A 23,716-nucleotide genomic window follows, 5' to 3' on the forward strand; every position below is an offset into this window, starting at 1 on the left:
ACCTTGTGTCGCCGTGTCCGTGTTCCCTGTGGGTAATAATTCGCAGTAACACATCGGTGTGCATGGACAGAAAACGTGTGAACGTGCTGAAACTATCATGTTATTGCAGTTTGAGTCGTAGAAATCGGTGTATATGCTGCAGTTAACCTGAAAAAATCATTAATTAGAAACAAGAAGAACAAACAGGAAGTCAGTCTCCGAGAGACGCGGGAATCACCCGGAGAAACGATGAAGAAGAAACTTCACCACAGGTTTGTTTACACCGTTTTCTTCCGCAGTGTGAGGTCAGGGAAGATGACCGTGGTGTTATCTCTGATCACAGATGAACAGTCTGGAGCTAAGGGAGGGCAGAGCGGCTCTTTTACCAATAATTAGACTTTTACCTCATCAATAAACCCTCAGTTTAAACCATATAACCTCCAGCCTCACTGATTATAATTATTATAATTTTAGTAACCAAACTGTTAATTGGGAAAATAATTAATACAGTGACGTTGCAGCACTAAACAGTAGTTATTGATAAAAAGAAAATTAAATTACTGATTTACAGTTTAATCATCAAGCAACAGTGGAATGACTGAGTGGTGGGGCCCTGTGGACACAAATGTAAGAAGATGAGCCATGTACGTTTTGACAAGAGGTGACAATGCGGAGCGTCTCATTATGTCGGAGGATAGAAACCTTTTCTGCTTTCATCTGCTGTGTCTGTTCATCTTCACCCACGGATCCACAGCTCCCTTTTTATGGGAGTTTTTTCTTGTCTGAATCGACCATCTAAAGACAGAGTGTTGTAATGCTGTGATATTGGGCTGAATAATTAAATTTGACTTGATCTTCCTTTCTCACATGAGTGCGTCTGTCCTCAGTGGAGAGGCATCATCAGAACAACAGCCAGCTGACTACGTGGTGGGTCAGGTGTCAGGAAGTCTGTTCCAGAACACCTCTGCAGCCGCTGGGTCGCTGTCGGCTTTGTTCAGCACCGCTGCACCGGCTGCGTCTCGTCTGTTTCAGCCTGCACCCGAGGTAAATCACACAAACACCGTTTTTTAAATGGCTCAGCTCATCACTACAGTTTTTAGCAACAAAACTGGAGTAGGGACTATTTTCAGCAGCGGATTAATCCACATTTGGTGCTCTAGTGAGTATTTGGGGCAACAGGATGTGTGTGTGGGACAGAAATTAAACTACAGAGTGTGTGTTCATGGTAATAAAGGAGCATGTGACACAGTGGAGCTCTGTGGGTCAGAGGAATCAGATCCATCACACACACACACACACACACACACACACACACACAGTGACTGAAGTTCAGTGTTGGTTTGACTCAGCACATGAGATTTAATGAGAATAAGAAAAACAAAGAATATCACTTGTCGGCTGTGGTTTGTGTCATTGCGGCAGCCTGTTCAGAAGAGCACAGAGGAAAAGCAGCAGCAGCAGAATGAAACTCCAGAGGTCAAAGGTCAACCCAGCCAGAAAAAGAAGAAGAAGCTACAAAAGGAGAAATCGGCAGCCGACCAGAAGCTGGAAAACAGGTGAGAAGTTCAGAAACAACCGATGGATGTGTGAGCTTCAGTTTCTTCTTTTGAGGATTTTTTTCTTCTTATAGAAAAATCTAAAATCACTGAATCTTTATCATTTCTTTGATTTCTTGAAAAGCTGTTAAATAAAGCAGCCTCAGTCTAAACCCCTCTGTCTTCTCATTTCTCTCCGTCCTCTTCCTCTTCGTCTGCTGCTTTCAGGGAGAGCAGTCTGCAGAAGGCAGACGATGACGAGTGCGGGCAGGAGACATCCATGAAGAAGAAGAAGAGGAAGGCGTCAGAGTTGGGCGGAGAGAATGATGTGGAGCACTGGGTGATGAAGAGGCAGAGGCTGAAGGCCAGCAAAGAGGAGGAGGCCATAAAGAAGAAGAGGACGGTGTTCGTTGGCAACTTGCCCATCAGCTGCACCAAGAAGGTTTGTGTGTGTGTTTTCTTCTTCCTGCAAACAGTCTGATTAGTGAAGGAAGTGACTGCTGGATGTTTCCATGTGACTGATGAGTTGTAGTTATCTATGAAACATGTACAGGTACAGAGTGTCATCATAAGTGCCTAACATTAACATCTAACATAATGGTTTTGTTAAAGAGTAGGATCCTTATTGGTTAAAGAGAATCAGATATCAAAGCCACCAGACTCCATTGACAAAAACTGTAATTTTACCTTTCAGAACAGGGAGTTGCTGGTCCTCTGGAGCCTGGAGTTAGGTTGTTTTTGTTTCCGCCTGTGACTGGTTCAGATTGTTATTGTAAGTGTCAGTAAACAATAACACAAACAAACAAACTGTAGGCAGCGGTAGACCAGTGACTCCTGTGTTCTGCGAGGTAAAATGACTCTTTTTGTCAATGGAGTCTGGTGGCTTTGAACAAAGTGATTTGACGGCTGTTTCTCGTTATTTAATAAGGATCTTATCTTAACATAAAGGTCTGTTTGTGTAGGAATCCTGTCCATAATGTCAGACATGTAACAGTCTGAATCTGTCAGTGGCAAAAACACATTTAGTGGCTGTAGATTGAAGTGGAGAAATCTCCTGTTATATTACATTGCGCCGTTTCACGCTTGCTCAATAGTGGACCAATTCATTGCAAAGATTTTTGTCCTTATCAATCATTTACACCCAAAAACATGAAAAATAAGGTCCAGGTTTAAAGATCCCAGAGTTATCGCTTAAAAGTCTCCTCTGTTAACGAGTTTTTGACTTTTTGAGGGCATCAGGTAATTTAATATCCAATGTTTCCATCCAACATTCAACTCTCTGATGAAATATGAGCAGAGCTGAAATTATAGAAAAACATGGTTCATGCTATTTAATGCAGTGTAACATCACTAAAAGGTTTGTTTTCATATTCAATCAATCAGTAATTGAGAGGATGAAATCAGACTGAAGTTAGAAAAAAATCTGCCTACATATAAAGAATCTGAGCCGACGACAACTTCCACTGCTGCGTCGTAAATTTTCAATCTGTTTAATTTTAGGTTTCATGTTTCCAGATTATTGATGAATAATCTGATTGAAGTTTGAGACATGAAGGTATTTTTCTGTCCCTCAGGCCCTGCGGAGCCTCTTCAGGGATAAAGGATCCATCGAGTCCATCCGCTTTCGCTCTGTGGTAAAAACAACAACACACACCAACATCCAGCAAACAGTTTGGTCCTGGACTGATTTAGTTCATCGTCTTCTACTTGAACCAGTGTTAAAAAACACTGAATAAATAACAGTTTATTACAGTGTGGATCCTATTTTCATCATTCGTTCACTTAACATTTGGTTCCAGTGGGTGTATATAACTATACCAGGGTTTGAAACTAACTTTTTTTCCATGAAGCACTTGTGCTCCGACGTTGTATAATTCACAGTTTTACATGTAGCTGTGACCCGACCTGAAGCTCCCAAACCGTGAATCATTGTTATTGGATTATTTTCTTTTAATCGACTCTTTAACATCGTGCAGAAAAATGTGTCAAGTTTTTTTTTTTTTCATTCACTTCTATTGTCCATTAAAGACACTGTCACTGCTAATGATCACATCCACCAGTCACATGCTCTGTTTGTTCCCTGCAGGTCAGAGAGGATCCGTCCATGTCCCGCAAAGTCGCAGCGATCAAGTACGTTTCTGTCTGGGTTGTTTATTCTCCTGCATTTCATTACATCAGATTATTAAAAATATCTAAGAAGATTCACGTTTTCATAAAAAAGACACAACTGTAGAAATAATTTGTCCGTTGTAAAAGTTTGACGTCAACAGAGGAAGAGTGACTTTTAAAAGTCAGAAATCTGAGCAGCTGATGCTGAAATGATCAGGTGATTGATGGGACGATTCACTGTGCAGGTCACAGCCAAAAAACCTCTTGCGCCGTAAACTTAAAGTTGGTCGAACAAACCTACACTTTGAAAATGTCTAAAAAAACAAATTAAAACAAAACGTTAGCTGCAGAAATAGTGCACACACAGCTTCTCTTCTGGCTCGCCAGCTGCTTCTCTACACGTAATCCCTCACCAGCTTCCCACCAACAAACACTGACAATCACTGGAACTGAAAAATTTTCTGTCTCTTTTGTGTAAATGAAGTTTTTTTTTACCTATTTTTAATTTCACAGACGTAAAATTCATCCCAAGAAGCAGAGCATGAACGCCTACGTGGTGTTTAAAGACGAGGAGGGAGTCGCCAAAGCGTTAGAAAGGTCAGGCCCTCGCAGTAAACCTGTACTGTGAACACTGCAGCTAACGGCTAACAGCTAACGACTTGAGCCCGTCACTGTTACAAAGCGTCTGTTCTTCTGCTCTGACAGGAACGGCATGGAGATAGAGAAAGACTTTCACATCCGAGTGGACCGAGTGACAGACAGCTCATCGGTGAGTCTCCGCCCATCAGTGTTTACCTGTTGAATTTAAAATCAGTTTGATGATGAACCTGTCGTGTTCTTGTTGCAGCACGATCACAAACGCTCTGTTTTCGTGGGGAACCTTTCGTTTGGTGAGTTTCGTTTCTGGTCCCACAGTTAGTGACAGTGGATCAACTTTAACTGGACAACTGGTTAACTGTGTGTGTGTCTGCAGAGATCAACGAACTGATGTTTCGACGGCATTTTGAGGCATGTGGCACGGTGGAGGCGGTGAGACTGGTCCGAGACCAGAACTCTGGACTGGGGAAAGGATTTGGCTACGTCCTGTTTGAGGTGTGACGACTAGAACTCTCCAGTATCACTGGACAATAAAACGATGTCAGAATGTTTTTTCTACACAGACACATTTTTCACTGGATTTGAAATTAAACGATGTTAATTTTTTATTCGTCACTGAACAATGAAGTAACAGTCCCCCAGTTTTAGGAAACAGTAAGTAAAAGGACAAAACTTCACTTAAAGGTTAAAGTTCTATATTTTACTCTTACCCTGTGTTTTATTTGAAGTGTTGTGACATCACAAAGTTCCAGAAGTCCTGACGGCTGGTTTTAAGGCTCAGTTTCTGAATACAGGCTGTGTGCATTTCTCTGTGGACTGAGGCTTTGATACTTTCACAGTATTAATATAGAACCTAGACCTGCTTTATAATCACAAACACATGGACATCTACCTTTAGACTGTGGAGCTTTAACTCAAACTAAAGCTGAGAGTCAGAGCTTTAACCTCAGAGACAGTAACAGTGTGTGACCGTGTGATTTACTTCAGCTGACGATTGGAAAAGGAGGATATGACGTCAGTTTTATGACCAAACATCTTTTAAATTTTTCTGTGAAAAAATGAGGCACATTTACTTCATAAATAACAGAAATAAATATATAATCTGCTCAGTGTAAAATTTTGAGAGGACTTTCCTACAGTTGATAGAAAATCAAAAGCACAAAAAATACATAAAGTAATGGATGTTTATCTTGAAAATAACAATGTCTCAGTGTGTTGGTGGATCTTATTTTGACGTGTTACCTGTTTGTCTGCCGCAGAGCGCCGACTCGGTCCAGCTGGCGTTGGAACTGGAAGGCTCGAAGCTGGAGGGCAGGTCCATCCGGGTGAAGAGGTCGGTGAAGAAAGAAAAGCAAAAGAACAAGACAAACAACACAGGAACCACAGGGAGGACCGGCAGAGGCCCCGCCAAGGGCCCTACAAAGGGTGCTATGAAGGGCCCAGGGCGGGAGAGGGGAGCCAGTCGGGGAGGTTTCAAGTCTACAAAGAAATTCACCGGAAACCAGCAGAGATCGAGCAAAAGCTCTGCCTCCTTCAAAGGAGAGATGGTGGATCCAAACAAAAAGACTAAAAAGAAAGGACTGAAGAAGAAACTGAAGCCAAAAAAGACTCTTCACATCTGACACCTGAGGAAATACTCAACGTCGCACAGAAAGAAAAGTGACTTTTTCTAATTGAAGCCAAAAGTGATCCAGCTTCTGTTGTTACAGTCTGTCACCGTCAGGCCTGATCCACACTGCAGCTTCACTAAGGTCCCTGGAAAATCAGACCATGATCCAGATTTAAAGCTCCACATTCTACTCACCTGTGTTTTATCTGAAGTGTTGATCTCCATCAGAAGATATATCTGTGTGCATTTCCCTGTGGACTGAGGCTTTGATACTTTCACAGTATTAATATAGAACCTAGACCTGCTTTATAATCACAAACACATGGACATCTACCTTTAGACTGGGTGGAGCTGGCGTATTGATCCAGCTACTTTCTGTCTGTCAAACCATCTTGTCCAGTAAAGGTTGAAGTTCTCTGCTGCAGCAGGTGAATGAAATAAAATCAAATAAAAAATAACTGCATGATTCACACTTATCTCAAAAACCTTGTTGTGTTGTTGTATCAGACTAAACTGGTGTTCAGGCTGTTTTGTTGAAATAAAATTTTCTTTGTCAGTATGTGTCGTAAACATAACGTAAAAGATTTTCATTAAATACATTTGAACCACGACGTGGTCAAATGTTTCAGAGCTGAACTGACTGAATCTGAACTGTGGTGAGTCCACAGGTAGATTGATCCTGATATAAAACTCAAGACAACTTCATAGTTTGTTCATTTTTTCTTTATTTTCTTTCCTAAAGAGGGTCATCCTCTTCAACATGAACAAAACATCACTTTTTAAAAAGCGTTTCAGTCTAGACTGAAAAGAAAGACGACTGAGAACAAAACAATAAATACTTAGTGAAGCGTCTGAGCAGAGAGAAGCTGATGATCGTTTCTGTAACTGTCTACCACTGACATCATAATAACCATGAAGACGGCCAGGTCTCACATCAGACAGTGTAAACCTGGGATATGCTGCTGTCAGGATGTGTCTTCCGGCCTGAAGGAAGGAGCTGAGTGATGGTTTCCACACAAACCCAGTCCGGTTAGTTAGTACTGTATATAGCTGATGTTGGCGGCACAGGGAGGAGCTTGTTTGTATTTCAGAGGGAGGTATGATGGAGATGTTCTAATACCCCAAAATGGGTAATTAAGTAAAAAAACACAAACACTACTGTCATGGATTAACCAGGAATAAAAAACGAATTCCCTTTAGGACGCCTGGGTGGAGATGATGGACGTCGGCCGGAGCAATTTAGGCCGAGGCGTTGGCAGGTCGCAATGGAAGGAGGAGGTCCACTGAGGAAGAGGAGGATGGGTGAAGAAGGGTAGTGGGCGGGGCTTGTTTCGTCTCAGCCCTCTCATTCTATATCGTCCTCACTCAGGCTCTGTGCGCTCACGATACGCTGCAAGAAAACAAAACATTAAGAGCTGGAGCAGATTCGACAGTCGGGCGTCTGGGTTCAAGCTGGACCAGCTGGAGAGGTCTAGGGGCTGCCTGGCTGATTCTGGTCATGGACGTTTAGGGACTACCGGACTGATAGTGGACCAGTAAGAGGAGTCTTGGGACTACCTGGCTAAGTGGGGTCACCTGGCTGATTCTGGACCAGTTATGGAGGTGTTGGATCTACATTCTGGATCAGTTTGGAAGTTGTGGGTTTGTCTGGTTGATGGTACTGATTGAAGATACTTGGATAAAGCTGGACCAGTTGGAGAGGTGCTGGAGGTACCTGGCTGACTTTGGACCAGTTTAGAGGGTGAGTGTACTACCTGGCTGATTCTGGACCAGTTAGGGTGGAGTGGGGTCTCCTGGCTGATGCTGGACCAGTCAGAGACTTGTCTGGCCTACCTGGCTGATGCTGGGCAGTTTGGTGAGCAGCATCTGGAAAACGGGTGGAGGCAGCGTCTGCTGCAGCACCTGCAGCAGCTGCTGAGGCTGACCACACACGGCGATGGCGTTGGTCAGGTGGTCCACACCTTTCTCATAGTCTCCTGTGGAGGGAACACGAACACAGTGCGTCCTTACAGACTGTTTTACAGCAGACAAAGAACTTTTAGTGCCACCTGCACCAACGCAGTCACATGATTGACACTGCTGATGTGTGGGGGCGTTACCCTGAGCCAGCAGCTCCTCCCCCAGCTGGATCTCCTCCAGGAAGAACTTCTGCACCGCTTCAGCGTCCTTCAGGTCTGGAAGCTGCAGAGGATTCAACAGGATGTAGATCTGATAAGTCTTGTTTCATAAGAGTTGGTCTGGAGTGAATCTCTGACACCAGCTCCTGAGCTCAGCTTTAATGATCGACACATGCTCACCTTTGCCAGGCCTGCCCTCTCTTTGGCTGCTTTCTGCTTCCTCCTCCCTGTGACAAACACAAACACCACCACGTAGAGTCAGACCTGAATTTAAAACCACCCTCTGAACCTGCCCACACTAGCAAACACACACAAAAATAATAATTTGTTGTTTGTGTCAGCTGACATTGATCTATTGCGTCTCTCTTTACAGTTTTATGTAAAAGTTCGGTCACTGCAGGTAAATTCCATATTTTGTAGATTTTTCAGGTGAGATGAAGTAAATCCAATCCTGCAGCAAGACATTAAAACGAGTCCTAACGAGTTCTGGGACTTTAAAGATAGAAGGGACCCACAGTTTTGTACAAGTTCCAGTTCCTGTTTAATTTGTTCCCGTTTTGTAAGTTCATGAAATAAAAAGTGCATTAACGTTTGAAGAATTTGAGGTCTCATTTTTGATGTGCTGCAGGGGTTGAATTTACTCCATAATTCAGTAAAACATTTCTTTTGCCCATGAGCGGCCGAGCTCCTGACGTCAGCCTGCACCAGGGTCACTGCCTTCTTCTGACTACACGTCTGTTTTTAAGAGTCACCTGCTACAACCTGAAAAGATTTAATGGCTGACAAAGACACTGGGTCAACAGCGGGAAACTACACCCAAAACACTCTCAACTCTTCAGCAACCAAATACCTGATGCATGAGACAAGTGGCAGGTTGGTCCTGTGCCCACGGGGTTAAAGAACTGAACTGCTCCTCTTTAGGCAGCCTCATGTCACTGTTCCCTGAATAACACACTAATCTCCATCTGGCTGGAAGCCCAGCTGGCAGGACCGGGATGCTGACTGTGTTGTTGTGCAACAGCTTCATGAATGAGTCTGTGTTGCTGCTCAGGTTGAGAGTGAAGAGTCCTTCTCACACTGTTGACTAACAAAGTGAAGACACACCACACATCACATGCTGCGGTAATCCCCAGGTACTGACTGCTAGCTGCCCATGAGCAAGGCTCTGAACACCAACCATGTCAGTGGTGGTGTGACTGTGTGTATCTATAAATATGACCTGGGACATTGCTGCAAAGTTTGTTCACATTTAGCTGTTTTTCAAGTGGATAAGTAAAGGGATAAACTCAAACCAAACTCCACTGAAAAATCAGTCAGTTTAACATGACCTTGCTAAAATCTACAATCTACTGGATAGAATATGACATGAGGTATTTCGCTCAATGCAGCATCTTTGCCAATCAACCACAATGTCTAAAATGAATGAACAAAGATAATAGTTTACCATGTGCCCCATGGTGGTTCATTCAGAGTTAGGGAGCATTTCCTAATTGAACCGAGCTGTTACAGGTACAAAGTACAAACCAGAGTTTAACACGCATTTAGCTGCAAGAGCTGTCACTAAAACCTCTCAGGTAAACACAGCAAAGGTTTACAGAGCAGAAACATTTTAAATCCAGGTCTAATGACACATCATAAAAACTCAGTGTTACAGTTTTTAAAATTTGGTAAAGGAAAGAGATGGGCTCAATTCCTCTAAGGCATGGGCAAGAATCTAAAAATCTGATTGTATTTGGTTGGTCGACTCTGAACCGAATTAACCAGAAGACTTTGGGGACTTGTGTTAAGTAATATTTTTGCTCTGCGAAGTACATTAATTGCCTGTTTACTAAGAGAGCATTAAAATGTCCAATTTCTGGACGGAGTTCGGCGTGAACTGTGTTACCGAGACTACAGCCCTTTCATGAGGAGTGAGTACTCTGACAAGCTTAAGGAAACGTTAGACCGGACAGAACCGGAGCAGCCCACACCGGACCGGGCCGGATCCGAGCTCCTGTGCCCGATGAAGGTGAGGAAGAGGAGGTCAACACTCACGCTCCCGCAGCCTGTTCTTGAAGTTGGGGTCACTCCGCCGCTTCCTGTCGAAATAAATGCAGTAACCGACGAACAGAGCCCCGCACACTCCCGCGGCTATCGCGCTCGTCTTCCCGCCCATCATAGCTCCCGGGACCCGCTCGGTTTACGGAGGATTTCACGTGAATTCGGTGTTTTTTCTCAGGTGGTCGGTTGATGTCAGCAGGCGGGCGGAGCGGCTCAGGGCAGGAAGGACCCGCAAGGCCCCCGCCGTCTGACAGCGTGTAGCTGGTTAAAACACGCCTGACTGGAAATGTGAGGAATGTTTCCACAGTTAACGAGGTTCAGAATATAAGCTGCATATATTGAGACATTAATCAGATATACATTTATAAACGACTCAATGATACATGTAGAAAGAATTAAGCTACATGCTAATTTCTAAAACAATATATAATTATATTACAATATAATATATACAACATACATTGCCGTTCTTTACAGGTTGCTTATCTCAGTGTATGTTCAGTGTTTCTGCAGTGTTCTCCAACTCAATGTAGGACTTTAAGGTTATTTAAAACCTTTGAGACTGCAATTCAATAACGATTTAACGGATGGACGGACAGAACAGAAAACACACAGTAAGACTAAGAATTATTTCAGTGACCTCTGTGAGATGTCTCCTGTCTAAATGAATTCAACAGAGCAGTCAGGTCAAAAAAACTGTTCAATAATAAATAAGTTTTGAACCTGAGAAGAAAATATAGTTGGAATTGTGTTTGTAACAATCCCAGATGATGATCATCTCTTGTGGAAACACAACACATGCTCTGTCTAGTGACAACAAAGATAAGTCATCTATTGCTTTGAATGTTACCCACAATCCTTTGCCATTACTACTCAATGCAGGTATGGGTTTACAACAGCAGGTGGAAATATTGTCACATTTAGCAGGATTTAACCTGAACCTTTTCAACTATGTTTCAAGTGCAGGATTGAAATGACATTTAAATTACATCTGTCAGAAAATCCCAGCTGTAGCCTTTATAGCAATGATTCTTACAAATATAATTAATGAATTAAAGTGACCTTGATCCTCGTATGTATGCTGTTTTATTTTGAAAAGTGGAGTCTTGTCCTCAGAGTCTCTGAGGTTTGTCCCGGTCAGATGTGTTTCCCCCTGTGTCCAGCAGAGGTCAGCATAACAGCACACATCAGAGAGAGGAGAGTTAGTTAAAGGCATGGACAGACTGCACACACCTCTCAACATCCTCATCTGATTCACAAACAACTGTCAGAGAGGCAGAGACAAGAATCACATGAAGAGCTGAGAACATTAGAATACAGTTAGTGAGCTGAGCTTTGGACTGATGATGGGATTGTTGCTGAGCTGTAGAGGGCTGTAAAGACACTGTTGTTTTCCACTGATCCTGAGATATATTGTTGTCTGTGGGACTGACCTCTTTGTGAAAACTGTTCAGTGTGATAAACTGAGTCATCAAGTAGAAATAAGACCAATTGAATATCAATTGGAAACTCTCCATAGTTGGACTGGCCACTGGGTAGACCGGAACAAATCCCAGCTGATGAAATCAGTGATAAGGTTCATTAAACATTAAACTGATCTTCCGCCAAACGTCTGTCACTATAATCATGTCTGAGCTCGAAGCAGGAAACAAAACCTCACAACCAGAGCTGCAGTGAGAGGTAGAGCAACAGCAGAAACAGGAGAGCTTCAATGAAATGAAGCAGGTCTCTGTCTGAAGAAGAATTAAATAAAGTTCATCAGGATTTTCTCAACAACTGCTCAGATACTGGTGAGTACAGCTGATAATATTTACTGTGTTTCAACAAACAGCATTAACACAAACTTAGAGGTGGAATCAAACAGGAAGCTGCACTCTTTTCATTTCACACTGACACGTGTCAGATGAACTCAAGTAAAGTAAAATTAAACTAAATAATTCAACATTATTTGTTCCATAATTGGTATATACTCAATACAAAAATGAATAATTATGTAAATGAAACATTTTCATGTACACCTTCACTTTTCGCTCTCAGTGTGTAGACATGTCTGCTGCCACCAACCTGAGGTCTGAAGATCAGTTTCTGTGCTCCATCTGTCTGGAGGTGTTCACTGATCCAGTCTCCACACCATGTGGACACAACTTCTGTAAAAACTGCATCAATCAACACTGGAACATTAATGTCCCTCAGTGTCCCATGTGTAACAAGGTTTTCAACACAAGACCCGAGCTTCACATCAACACCTTCATCTCTGAGGTGGTTGCTCAGTTCAGACATGAAGCTCAACAGAAAACCAGCAGCAGCAGCTCAGAGCAACAAGTTTCCAAACCAGGAGAAGTTCCCTGTGACGTCTGCACTGGAACCAAACTGAAGGCCCTGAAGTCCTGCCTGGTGTGTCTGACCTCCTACTGTCAGACTCACCTGGAGCCTCATCTGACAGTGTCAAGTCTGAAAAGACATCAGCTGATCCACCCTGTGGAGAACCTGGAAGACAGGATGTGTCGGGACCACGATAAACCTCTGGAGCTGTTCTGTAAGACCGACCAGACATTTGTCTGTATGATCTGCTCTGTTTTAGACCACAAGACACATGAGTTTGTTCCTCTGAAAGAAGAATATGAAGGAAAGAAGGCAGAGCTGGAGAAGACAGAGGCTGAAATTCAGCAAATGATCCAGAAGAGACGACTGAAGATTCAGGAGATCAGAGACTCAGTCAAGATCAATAAAGATGATGCAGACAGAGAGAAAGCAGAAGGTGTTCAGGTCTTCACTGCTCTGAAGGAGTCTGTTGACAGAGGCCTGGAGCAGCTCATAAAGGAGATCGAAGAGAAACAGAAAACCACAGAGAAACAGGCTGAACACTTCATCACGGAGCTGGAACAGGAAATCTCTGAGCTGATGAAGAGAAGCACTGAGGTGGAGCAGCTCTCACTCTCTGAAGACCACCTCCACCTCCTCCAAAGCTTCCCATCCCTGAAAGCTGCTCCACCCACCAAGGACTGGACACAGGTCAGAGTCCGTCCATCATATGAGGGGACTGTGGTGAGAGCTGTGGCTCAGCTGGAGGAGACGCTCAGTAAAGAGATGAAGAAGCTGATTGAGGCTGAGCTGAAGAGGGTCCAGCAGTATGCAGTGGATGTGACTCTTGATCCTGATACAGCACATCCTAAACTCATCCTGTCTGATGATGGAAAACAAGTTCACTGTGGTGATGTGAAGAAGAATCTTCCAGACAACCCAGAGAGATTTTCTACTGCTCCATGTGTCTTAGGAAAGCAGAGTTTCTCTTCAGGAAGATTTTACTTTGAGGTTCAGGTGAAAGGAAAGACTAAGTGGAATTTAGGAGTGACCAGAGAGTCGATCAACAGGAAGGGAAAAGTATCAATTATCCCTAAAGATGGTTACTGGACAATATGGTTGAGAAATGGAAATGAGTATGAAGCTCTTGCTGGCCGTCCAGTCCGTCTCTGGCTGAAGTCTGGTCCTGAGAAGGTGGGGGTGTTTGTGGATTATGAGGAGGGTCTGGTCTCCTTTTATGATGTAGGTGCTGCAGCTCTCATCTACTCCTTTACTGGCTGCTCCTTCACTGACAAACTCCACCCATACTTCAGTCCCTGTAATAATGACGGGGGTAAAAACTCCACCCCTCTGATCATCTGTCCTGTCAATCAAACTGACTGGTCTTTAATATGATGAAGCATTCACAGCAATTAGTATACAGAGTTTTAGGTAAATGTATCCACAGTGATGTACAATGTATGTAGACTTGTTTCAGTTTGATGTGATGATGCAGCCATAAAAGTCCTGGTGTCCTGAGTTACAATATGACCAGTTTTCAATTTCAGGAGTTTTTCACTGGAAAATTTGGGAAAATGATCAGGGTATAAGAGATTTTACAAACAAATGTCATGTAATTTGAGCTAGTAACTGCAGCAGCTGCAGTATCTGCAAGTATCAGTGAGAAGTATTAATGAAAAAACAAGTATAATAATGCTATATTTTCACATGACATGAACATTGTTGAATTTTTGATTCCTTAATAATAAATGAAAATGTCAATAATAAACTGATTTGTGTGAGACAGGTGTTTTTGATGTCACACATTATATGTTTTTACTCATAAGCTTTATTTTGAGCACAGAAATGAACTTATTCACCAATGTAAATACCAAGTTATACCATAAAAGTTTTACACAGACACTTAAATGTGAATCACAGGAAGCACTGATTCTGAGGGGAGATGGAAAAGTGCGTTAAGTGGAGTTTAGACAATAGCAGGGCAAAGATTGAGAGGCAGTGGGAGAGACGGAATGGAGAAAAAGAGTGGACAGAATGAGGATGATTAATATGTTATTTATGTTTTACATGTATATAGTTATTTGTGCAATTCAAAGTTTGAAAGTTTCCAGTGATGGAAGGATGCAGAGAAGACATACTGTACATATACGAGAGACAAGGAAATGAGCAAAGTATGAAAATTAGCCAAGAGGGAAATGTTTCAGAGTGTGAAGAGGAAAGGACTGGAGGAAACCTGTGGACCGTGAAGCAGGACAAGAGAAGGACAGAGGGGAGGATGAGGGAAATGAGAAAGAAATAAGAAGGAGAGAGGAGAGAAAAAAGAGAAAGCAGAAAGGAGTGAAGCACAGAAGAGTAGAGGATAGCAGGCTCTGTGTGCTCTGGGTGTAGCCCCGGATCTTGTCAACTACTAGATCTGCCTCTGATTACAGCTAAATTTTGTGTACAACACATTAATAAAATATCTTCAACATGGCGTCGAACCACTGTTATTATGAGTTAGACTTTATACAGGAGCCCCTCCCGGTAATATAATGCTGTTCTCTCGTCTGGTGAAAAAGTCACACCAAACTGCACTCAAATATATGACATTTAAAATTTTTTTGCCCATATGGTTTAGATACAGAGGCCATAGAAGCTGACTCAACAGCTTTTCTAAAATAGAAATGGCTAAATCATAATTCGGCATAGGCTGCAACTACACCAATGTTTTGAGATCTAGGTTAATCACCTATTTCTTTCCGGTTTTCAAAATAGGCAATTATTTTTCTGCTGCACTGTTTCCAAGTGTTGGTCAGACAAACAACGGATTTGAAGACATCACCTACTTACAACTAAATAACATTTCCTAGGCAAAAAAATCATCAATTAATTAGAAAATCAGATTAATAAATAATGAAAATATACTGCAGGGAAGTAGCAGCACAGATAAGATATCATTAACTGTTGGCCTTATCATCCCTCCTGGTTTTATATCTTTAATACTTTGATTTCACGAAACAGGTTTTAAATTTCATTCTTTGGTATAAAAACATCTCTAATAGTCTTAAATTGATCCACATAAATCTTTAATTATTTTTTTTAATTGATTTGAGCTGAAGGTGAGACTCAGTCAACAGTGATCACTGCCCTCTGTCACCTCACCCAGCACTTTTTATGACCTTCCAGTAAAACCACAACAAACTTTGTTCCTGTTTCTTATCTGAACTATGACTCACTGTGTCTCTGTTCTTGTTTTTAATTTGCTGAAGAGACTGATAGTTGATATTTGATGCCCACACCAATATCAGTATTTGAGTTTTGAAGAATGTGAAACTGATTTATTGACTGATACACATGTGGACAAAATTGTTGGTACCCTTCCGTTAAAGAAAGAAAAACCCACAATGGTCACTGAAATAACTTGAAACTGACAAAAGGAATAATACATAAAAAATAACTGAAAATTAACTAATGAAAATCAGACAATGCTTTTGAATTGTGGTTCAAAAGAATCATTTTAATTTGAATGAAAATAATTTGACCATAGGGACATGTTAAACTAAGGTGTGTCCTGTAATTAACATCACAGGTGTCTTCAACCTTGTAATCAGTCAGTCTGCCTATTTAAAGGGTGAAAAGTAGTCACTGTGCTGTTTGGTATCATGGTGTGTACCACACTGAACATAGATCACAGAAAGCTGTTATTTTTGAACATTTTTGAACATAACCAAACTTTTATTCATCAGGATTCCTCAGTTCTGGCGATTAAAGAATTGTAATTAGTATCTATTAAAATGTGAGCAGGACATTTGTTCTGTTCAGATCCTTTACCTTTAGCAAAGAGATGAAGAAGCTGTTTGAGGCTGAGCTGAAGAAGGTCCAGCTGTATGCAGATGATGTGACTCTTTATCCTGAGCTCGTCCTGTCTGATGACGAGAAACAAGAACATGACAGTGATGTGAAGAAAAATCTCCCAAACAAACCAGAGAGATTTTCTGATCATTGCTGTGTCTTAAAGAAGTTTCTCTTTAGGCAGATTTTACTTTGGTGTTCAGATTGAAGGATGTAGGAGTGGCTAGAGAGTCGATCAACAAGAAGTGAAGCATCACCGGCCTCTTGATTTGTTATCCACTGTGGTCGTCTGAGCTGCAGGAGGATGCAGCAACAACTATAAAATCAGTCATGGACCAAATACCCTGTAAAACAAACATCAACTGTATTCACACCAAATAATCTTTATTTTTCTATTTCAGAGTCTATACATCAAAGGGATGTCTGTTAATCAATATCCCGATTATCGTGGTGTTGTGAGCACATGACTGGACATTCCCATTTCACCACCAAACACACAAAACATGAGCTTTAACGTTAAATGAATAAATAAATAAAAATGTTTCCCATCCTGAAACACTGCTCTGTGCCACATATATACTGGTAAACAGTAATGTAGCATTTAGCATGGCTGCTAATAATGGAATTTAATAATAATTTATTTCCAGCACTTTTTGACTAATGCTCTGATCCTGTTGGTGAAACAACTTTCAGCTCCAGCCTGTTTTTATGTTAGTTAGTTAAATGTTTTCAAATGTTTTCAAATATTATTTCACAGTTTCTACAGTTTTATTGATGATCTTTACTTTCTTTGAAATTGTTCCTTCTGTCATTATTTTATTTTTGAAAAATAAAACCTTACAATACAGTTAGTGATCTGAACTTTGGACTAATGATGGGATTGTTGCTGAGCTGTAAAGACGCAAGAGTAAACAAAACCTCACAACCAGAGCTGCAGTGAGAGGTGGAGCAACAGTAGAAACAGGAGAACTTCAACGTCACATTGATCACCTGAAAGTGAAAGTTTATCAGAGAGACAGCAGAGCTGCAGTCGAGACAAATCTCTGTGTTTCTGTCTGAAGAAGAATTAAATAGAGTTCATCGGGATTTTCTCAACAACTGCTCAGATACTGGTGAGTACAGCTGATAATATTTACTGTGTTTCAACAAACAGCATTAACACAAACTTAGAGTTGGAATCCAACAGGAAGCTCCACTCTTTTCATTTCACACTGAAACGTATCAGATGAACTCAAGTAAAGTAAAATTAAACTAAAGAATTCAACATTATGTGTTCCATAATTGGTATATACTCAATACAAAAATGAATAATTATGTAAATGAAACATTTTCATGTACACCTTGACTTTTGTTCTCAGTGTGTAGACATGTCTGCTGCCACCAACCTGAGGTCTGAAGATCAGTTTCTGTGCTCCATCTGTCTGGAGGTGTTCACTGATCCAGTCTCCACACCATGTGGACACAACTTCTGTAAAAACTGCATCAATCAACACTGGAACATTAATGTCCCTCAGTGTCCCATGTGTAACAAGGTTTTCAACACAAGACCTGAGCTTCACATCAATACTTTGTTCTCTGAGGTGGTTGCTCAGTTCAGACATGAAGCTCAACAGAAAACCAGCAGCAGCAGCTCAGAGCAACAAGTTTCCAAACCAGGAGAAGTTCCCTGTGACGTCTGCACTGGAACCAAACTGAAGGCCCTGAAGTCCTGCCTGGTGTGTCTGACCTCCTACTGTCAGACTCACCTGGAGCCTCATCTGACAGTGTCAGGTCTGAAAAGACATCAGCTGATCCACCCTGTGGAGAACCTGGAAGACAGGATGTGTCGGGACCACGATAAACCTCTGGAGCTGTTCTGTAAGACCGACCAGACATGTGTCTGCGTGCTCTGCTCTGTTTTAGACCACAAGACACATGAGTTTGTTCCTCTGAAAGAAGAATATGAAGGAAAGAAGGCAGAGCTGGAGAAGACAGAGGCTGAAATTCAGCAAATGATCCAGAAGAGACGACTGAAGATTCAGGAGATCAGAGACTCAGTCAAGATCAGTAAAGATGATGCAGACAGAGAGAAAGCAGAAGGTGTTCAGGTCTTCACTGCTCTGAAGGAGTCTGTTGACAGAGGCCTGGAGCAGCTCATAAAGGAGATCGAAGAGAAACAGAAAACCACAGAGAAACAGGCTGAACACTTCATCACAGAGCTGGAACAGGAAATCTCTGAGCTGATGAAGAGAAGCACTGAGGTGGAGCAGCTCTCACTCTCTGAAGACCACCTCCACCTCCTCCAAAGCTTCCCATCCCTGAAAGCTGCTCCACCCACCAAGGACTGGACACAGGTCAGAGTCCGTCCACCATCCTATGAGGGGACTGTGGTGAGAGCTGTGGCTCAGCTGGAGGAGACGCTCAGTAAAGAGAAGAAGAAGCTGATTGAGGCTGAGCTGAAGAGGGTCCAGCAGTATGCAGTGGATGTGACTCTTGATCCTGATACAGCACATCCTAATCTCATCCTGTCTGATGATGGAAAACAAGTACATCATGTTGATGAGGAGAGGAATCTTCCAGACAACCCAGAGAGATTTTCTACTGCTCCATGTGTCTTAGGAAAGCAGAGTTTCTTTTCAGGCAGATTTTACTTTGAGGTTCAGGTGAAAGGAAAGACTGCCTGGGATGTAGGAGTGGCCAGAGAGTCGATCAACAGGAAGGGAGAAATCAAACTGAGCCCTCAGAATGGTTATTGGACAATATGGTTGAGAAATGGAAATGAGTACAGAGCTCTTGAATGCCCTCCAGTCCGTCTCTGTCTGAAGTCTGGTCCTGAGAAGGTGGGGGTGTTTGGGGATTATGAGGAGGGTCTGGTCTCCTTTTATGACGTAGGTGCTGCAGCTCTCATCTACTCCTTTACTGGCTGCTCCTTCACTGACAAACTCCACCCATACTTCTGTCCCTGTAATAATGATGGAGATAAAAACTCCACCCCTCTGATCATCTGTCCTGTCAATCAAACTGTTTGATCTTTTATATGATGAAGCATTTATTGTGACATTGTTGTATTTACTGTGTGTTGGATTTTTAACGTTTACTGCTTCAGAGCTACAACATGAACAGAGAGAGTACAGTCTGAGTCACTGGTATAAAGGGGAAAATGTTTTTTTTTAACTTTAAGGCTTTTTAAAGGGAAACTTTGAGACAATGATCAGAGTTGAAGAGGTTTTTCAGTCAAATGTGATGTAATCTGATCTAATAACTGCAACAGCTGTTTGTAAGTATCAATGAGAGACATCTGTAAAAATCTGTAAAACATGACAACATGTCAGGTTTGAATATTTCTATAATGTCTGATGATTGTGTAAAAACTGTTGATTGTTTCAATGATTCCTTCAGAGCAGATGATGAATAAAGCAGAAGTCTGTAATCTGTGTTTCTCACATTAAAAACACTAAAAGAATAAACTCATGTAAAAAGCTTTGGATTGGTGAGTGTCAGCTGTTTGTGTTTGTGATGTCACACCCTATAATCAGTTTTAACTGTGAAGGTTTGAACAGTTTGAGCACAGAAATGAACTGAGTCTATTCACAGAGGAGACGACCGAGTCCTAACATGAGAGATTTACACTGTGATTTAAAGGTGAAGTACAGCTGCAAACACAAGTCCATCAGACACAGTTCAGAGCTCAGAGGACACTGAGGACTGTCTCCAAACTGAGACACTTGATGATCAGCAGATAAAGACCTGTGGACAGCTCACTCTGCTGTTTCTGCAGGGAATGAAATGGTTCACACACACACACACACACACACACACACACACACACACACACACACACGCTGAAGTTGCCAGCTGTGAGAGGTCAGTTGAGCATCAGCTCTGTTAGTCTTTGTCCCCACAGGACGACCTGTTGTTGTCCTGCAACATCCCTGTGATCAGACTTGAATATATTGAAACCTCTGATCAGAAACTCTTTGATCAGTTTGACTTTTTGTCCTTCACTGATCCAGTCACCACATCACGTGCACACAGCTCCTGCAACAACTGCATCACTCAACACTGGAATATTAGTGCATCACAATCTAATATAATATATGTGATTGTGAAATGGTCCATTCTGTATCATGAGGACTTTTAATTCTGGCACTTTAAATGTTAATGTTAATACTTTTGTATTTTTACTTGATAAAAGTTTGACTGCAGGACTTTTACTTGTAACAGAGTTTTTCTTCACTGTGGTATTAGTACTTTTACTTCAGTAAAAGATGAGAGTACTTCATCCCCCACTGCTGATTAAATTGTTTGCTCATTTATTTCTCAGTGTTGTGGAGCAGGCTGATATATGATGTTATGTTCTTATGTTTAACATAATTATACAACTGTGTGTTGAGGAAGTCTCCAGCCTGAAATGAGAAACTCTGAGACAATGGATATATGGGATGTTTGTGGGAGTGTTTTATTTTGAAAGTGGAATCTTGTCCTCAGAGTCTCTGAGGTTTGTACCAGTCAGATGTGTTTCCCCCTGTGTCCAGCAGAGGTCAGCATAACAGCACACATCAGAGAGAGGAGAGTTAGTTAAAGGCATGGACAGACTGCACACACCTCTCAACATCCTCATCTGATTCACAAACAACTGTCAGAGAGGCAGAGACAAGAATCACATGAAGAGCTGAGAACATTAGAAATACATTCAACTGGTCTTCTGTCAAACGTCTGTCACTATAATCATGTCTGAACCTGAAGCAGGAAACAAAACCTCACAACCAGAGCTGCAGTGAGAGGTAGAGCAACAGTCGAAACAGGAAGCGACAGCAGAGCTGCAGTCGGGACAAATCTCTGTGTTTCTGTCTGAAGAAGAATTAAATAGAGTTCATCAGGATTTTCTCAACAACTGCTCAGATACTGGTGAGTACAGCTGATAATATTTACTGTGTTTCAACAAACAGCATTAACACAAACTTAGAGGTGGAATCAAACAGGAAGCTCCACTCTTTTCATTTCACACTGACATGACTGTGTCAGATGAACTCGAGTAAAGTAAAATTAAACTAAATTCAAGATTTTTTATTCATACTTTGACTTTCACTCTCAGTGTGTAGACATGTCTGCTGCCACCAACCTGAGATCTGAAGATCAGTTTCTGTGCTCCATCTGTCTGGAGGTGTTCACTGATCCAGTCTCCACACCATGTGGACACAACTTCTGCAAAAACTGCATCAATCAACACTGGGACATTAATGCCCCTCAGTGTCCCATGTGCAAAGAAGTTTTCTCTATAAGACCTCAGTTGAGGGTCAACACTTTGTTCTCTGAGGTGGTTGCTCAGTTCAGACATGAAGCTCAACAGAAAACCAGCAGCAGCAGCTCAGAGCAACAAGTTTCCAAACCAGGAGAAGTTCCCTGTGACTTCTGCACTGGAATCAAACTGAAGGCCCTGAAGTCCTGCCTGGTGTGTCTGACCTCCTACTGTCAGACTCACCTGGAGCCTCATCTGACAAAACCAGGTCTGAAAAGACATCAGCTGATCCACCCTGTGGAGAACCTGAAAGACAGGATGTGTCGGGACCACGATAAACCTCTGGAGCTGTTCTGTAAGACCGACCAGACATTTGTCTGTATGATCTGCTCTGTTTCAGACCACAAGACACATGAGTTTGTTCCTCTGAAAGAAGAATATGAAGGAAAGAAGGCAGAGCTGGAGAAGACAGAGGCTGAAATTCAGCAAATGATCCAGAAGAGACGACTGAAGATTCAGGAGATCAGAGACTCAGTCAAGATCAGTAAAGATGATGCAGACAGAGAGAAAGCAGAAGGTGTTCAGGTCTTCACTGCTCTGAAGGAGTCTGTTGACAGAGGCCTGGAGCAGCTCATAAAGGAGATCGAAGAGAAACAGAAAACCACAGAGAAACAGGCTGAACACTTCATCACGGAGCTGGAACAGGAAATCTCTGAGCTGATGAAGAGAAGCACTGAGGTGGAGCAGCTCTCACTCTCTGAAGACCACCTCCACCTCCTCCAAAGCTTCCCATCCCTGAAAGCTGCTCCACCCACCAAGGACTGGACACAGGTCAGAGTCCATCCACCATCATATGAGGGGACTGTGGTGAAAGCTGTGGCTCAGGTGGAGGAGACGCTCAGTAAAGAGAAGAAGAAGCTGATTGAGGCTGAGCTGAAGAGGGTCCAGCAGTATGCAGTGGATGTGACTCTTGATCCTGATACAGCACATCCTAAACTCATCCTGTCTGATGATGGAAAACAAGTTCACTGTGGTGATGTGAAGAAGAATCTCCCAAAAAACCCAGAGAGATTTTCTAAATGTGTTAATGTCTTAGGAAAGCAGAGTTTCTTTTCAGGCAGATTTTACTTTGAGGTTCAGGTTAAAGGAAAGACTGGCTGGGATGTAGGAGTGGCCAGAGAGTCGATCAACAGGAAGGGAGATATCAAACTGAGCCCTCAGAGGGGTTACTGGACAATATGGTTGAGAAATGGAAATGAGTACAAAGCTCTTGCTGGCCCCTCAGTCGATCTCTCTCTGAAGTCTGGTCCTGAGAAGGTGGGGGTGTTTGTGGATTATGAGGAGGGTCTGGTCTCCTTTTATGACGTAGGTGCTGCAGCTCTCATCTACTCCTTTACTGGCTGCTCCTTCACTGACAAACTCCACCCATACTTCAGTCCTTATCTTAATGATAGAGGTAAAAACCCCGCCCCTCTGATCATCTGTCCTGTCAATCAAACTGTCTGATCTTTTATATGATGAAGCATTGACAACAATCAATAAACTTATGAAATGAATCTTTACATTGTATGTCTACAGTGTAAATATACAGCAGACAAAGTATTTATACTACAATAGTGGCTCAGATGTAAAAACATGGATTCCAGTGGATCAGAGACATAAAAACAAATCAAACGATGACAAACTGATCAGTTTTAAATTCAACGTTTCTCTGTCATTTATGGAAACTAATGCAGACGCTCAGTGGTGATGTACAGTGTCAACATGTTTTCATCTGAACATAATTCATGTGTTCATTTATTGTGACATTGTTGTATTTACTGTGTGTACTTTTAGACAATGATCAGAGTTTAAGAGGTTTTTCAGTCAAATGTGATGTAATCTGATCTAATCACTGTAACAGCTGTTTGTAAGTATCAATGAGAGACATCTGTAAAAATCTGTAAAACATGACAACATGTCAGGTTTGAATATTTCTATAATGTCTGATGATTGTGTAAAAACTGTTGATTGTTTCAATGATTCCTTCAGAGCAGATGATGAATAAAGCAGAGGTCTGTAATCTGTGTTTCTCACATTAAAAACACTAAAAGAATAAACTCATGTAAAAAGCTTTGGATTGGTGAGTGTCAGCTGTTTGTGTTTGTGATGTCACAGCCTATAATCAGTTTTAACTGTGAAGGTTTGAACAGTTTGAGTTTGCCCTGCCCTCATGTCACAGTGGCTGTCGGTGTTTACATCTTCAGTCTTCATGATGACAAATCAGATTCTTCTGAGGTCTGTACCATGAAGCAGGATCTGAGGTCATCGAGGTAACTTCAGGTTTAACTCTGGTTTTCAGTCCTATGATAGTGGTTGACTTGTTCCTGGGGTAAATCAC

The 23,716-nt window shown here is 42.0% G+C and overlaps 5 protein-coding genes across 6 annotated transcripts; 4 read left to right on the forward strand and 1 right to left on the reverse strand.

The window, feature by feature from the left end:
* Window positions 1-48: 48 nt before the first annotated feature.
* rbm34 (RNA binding motif protein 34) lies at window positions 49-6,388 on the forward strand. 2 transcript variants are annotated; one of them, XM_071503161.1, is made up of 11 exons: window positions 49-251; window positions 852-1,023; window positions 1,402-1,535; window positions 1,743-1,956; window positions 3,089-3,148; window positions 3,601-3,644; window positions 4,137-4,220; window positions 4,329-4,392; window positions 4,471-4,513; window positions 4,597-4,715; window positions 5,480-6,388. In XM_071503161.1, the coding sequence occupies exons 1-11, from the start codon at window positions 229-231 to the stop codon at window positions 5,840-5,842; spliced, it is 1,320 nt and encodes a 439-aa protein (XP_071359262.1). In that variant the 5' UTR covers window positions 49-228; the 3' UTR covers window positions 5,843-6,388. The 2 variants fall into 2 exon arrangements, with proteins under 2 accessions (XP_071359262.1, XP_071359263.1); XM_071503162.1 differs by having other exon boundaries at window positions 867-1,023.
* A 146-nt stretch (window positions 6,389-6,534) lies between these two features.
* Window positions 6,535-10,223, reverse strand: tomm20b (translocase of outer mitochondrial membrane 20b). Its single transcript, XM_071503167.1, has 5 exons — window positions 9,981-10,223; window positions 8,127-8,173; window positions 7,929-8,010; window positions 7,663-7,805; window positions 6,535-7,219 (listed from the first exon to the last, which is right to left on the reverse strand). The coding sequence occupies exons 1-5, from the start codon at window positions 10,102-10,104 to the stop codon at window positions 7,175-7,177; spliced, it is 441 nt and encodes a 146-aa protein (XP_071359268.1). The 5' UTR covers window positions 10,105-10,223; the 3' UTR covers window positions 6,535-7,174.
* A 137-nt stretch (window positions 10,224-10,360) lies between these two features.
* On the forward strand, window positions 10,361-14,036 carry LOC139635737 (E3 ubiquitin-protein ligase TRIM21-like). The gene is made up of 2 exons (XM_071503150.1): window positions 10,361-11,776; window positions 12,024-14,036. Exon 2 carries the CDS (start codon window positions 12,033-12,035, stop codon window positions 13,680-13,682), a length of 1,650 nt encoding a protein of 549 aa, XP_071359251.1. The 5' UTR covers window positions 10,361-11,776; window positions 12,024-12,032; the 3' UTR covers window positions 13,683-14,036.
* Window positions 14,037-15,829: 1,793 nt separating this feature from the next.
* LOC139635741 (E3 ubiquitin-protein ligase TRIM21-like) lies at window positions 15,830-19,580 on the forward strand. The gene is made up of 2 exons (XM_071503154.1): window positions 15,830-17,230; window positions 17,477-19,580. Exon 2 carries the CDS (start codon window positions 17,486-17,488, stop codon window positions 19,124-19,126), a length of 1,641 nt encoding a protein of 546 aa, XP_071359255.1. The 5' UTR covers window positions 15,830-17,230; window positions 17,477-17,485; the 3' UTR covers window positions 19,127-19,580.
* A 933-nt stretch (window positions 19,581-20,513) lies between these two features.
* On the forward strand, window positions 20,514-23,451 carry LOC139635740 (E3 ubiquitin-protein ligase TRIM21-like). Its single transcript, XM_071503153.1, has 2 exons — window positions 20,514-21,005; window positions 21,193-23,451. The coding sequence occupies exon 2, from the start codon at window positions 21,202-21,204 to the stop codon at window positions 22,840-22,842; it is 1,641 nt and encodes a 546-aa protein (XP_071359254.1). The 5' UTR covers window positions 20,514-21,005; window positions 21,193-21,201; the 3' UTR covers window positions 22,843-23,451.
* The last annotated feature ends 265 nt before the right edge of the window (window positions 23,452-23,716 follow it).

This window comes from Trachinotus anak, unplaced genomic scaffold (genome assembly GCF_046630095.1).
Source record: "Trachinotus anak isolate AG129_WGS33_773 ecotype Australia unplaced genomic scaffold, CSIRO_AGI_Tana_v1 ptg000019l, whole genome shotgun sequence".
NCBI lineage: Eukaryota > Metazoa > Chordata > Actinopteri > Carangiformes > Carangidae > Trachinotus > Trachinotus anak.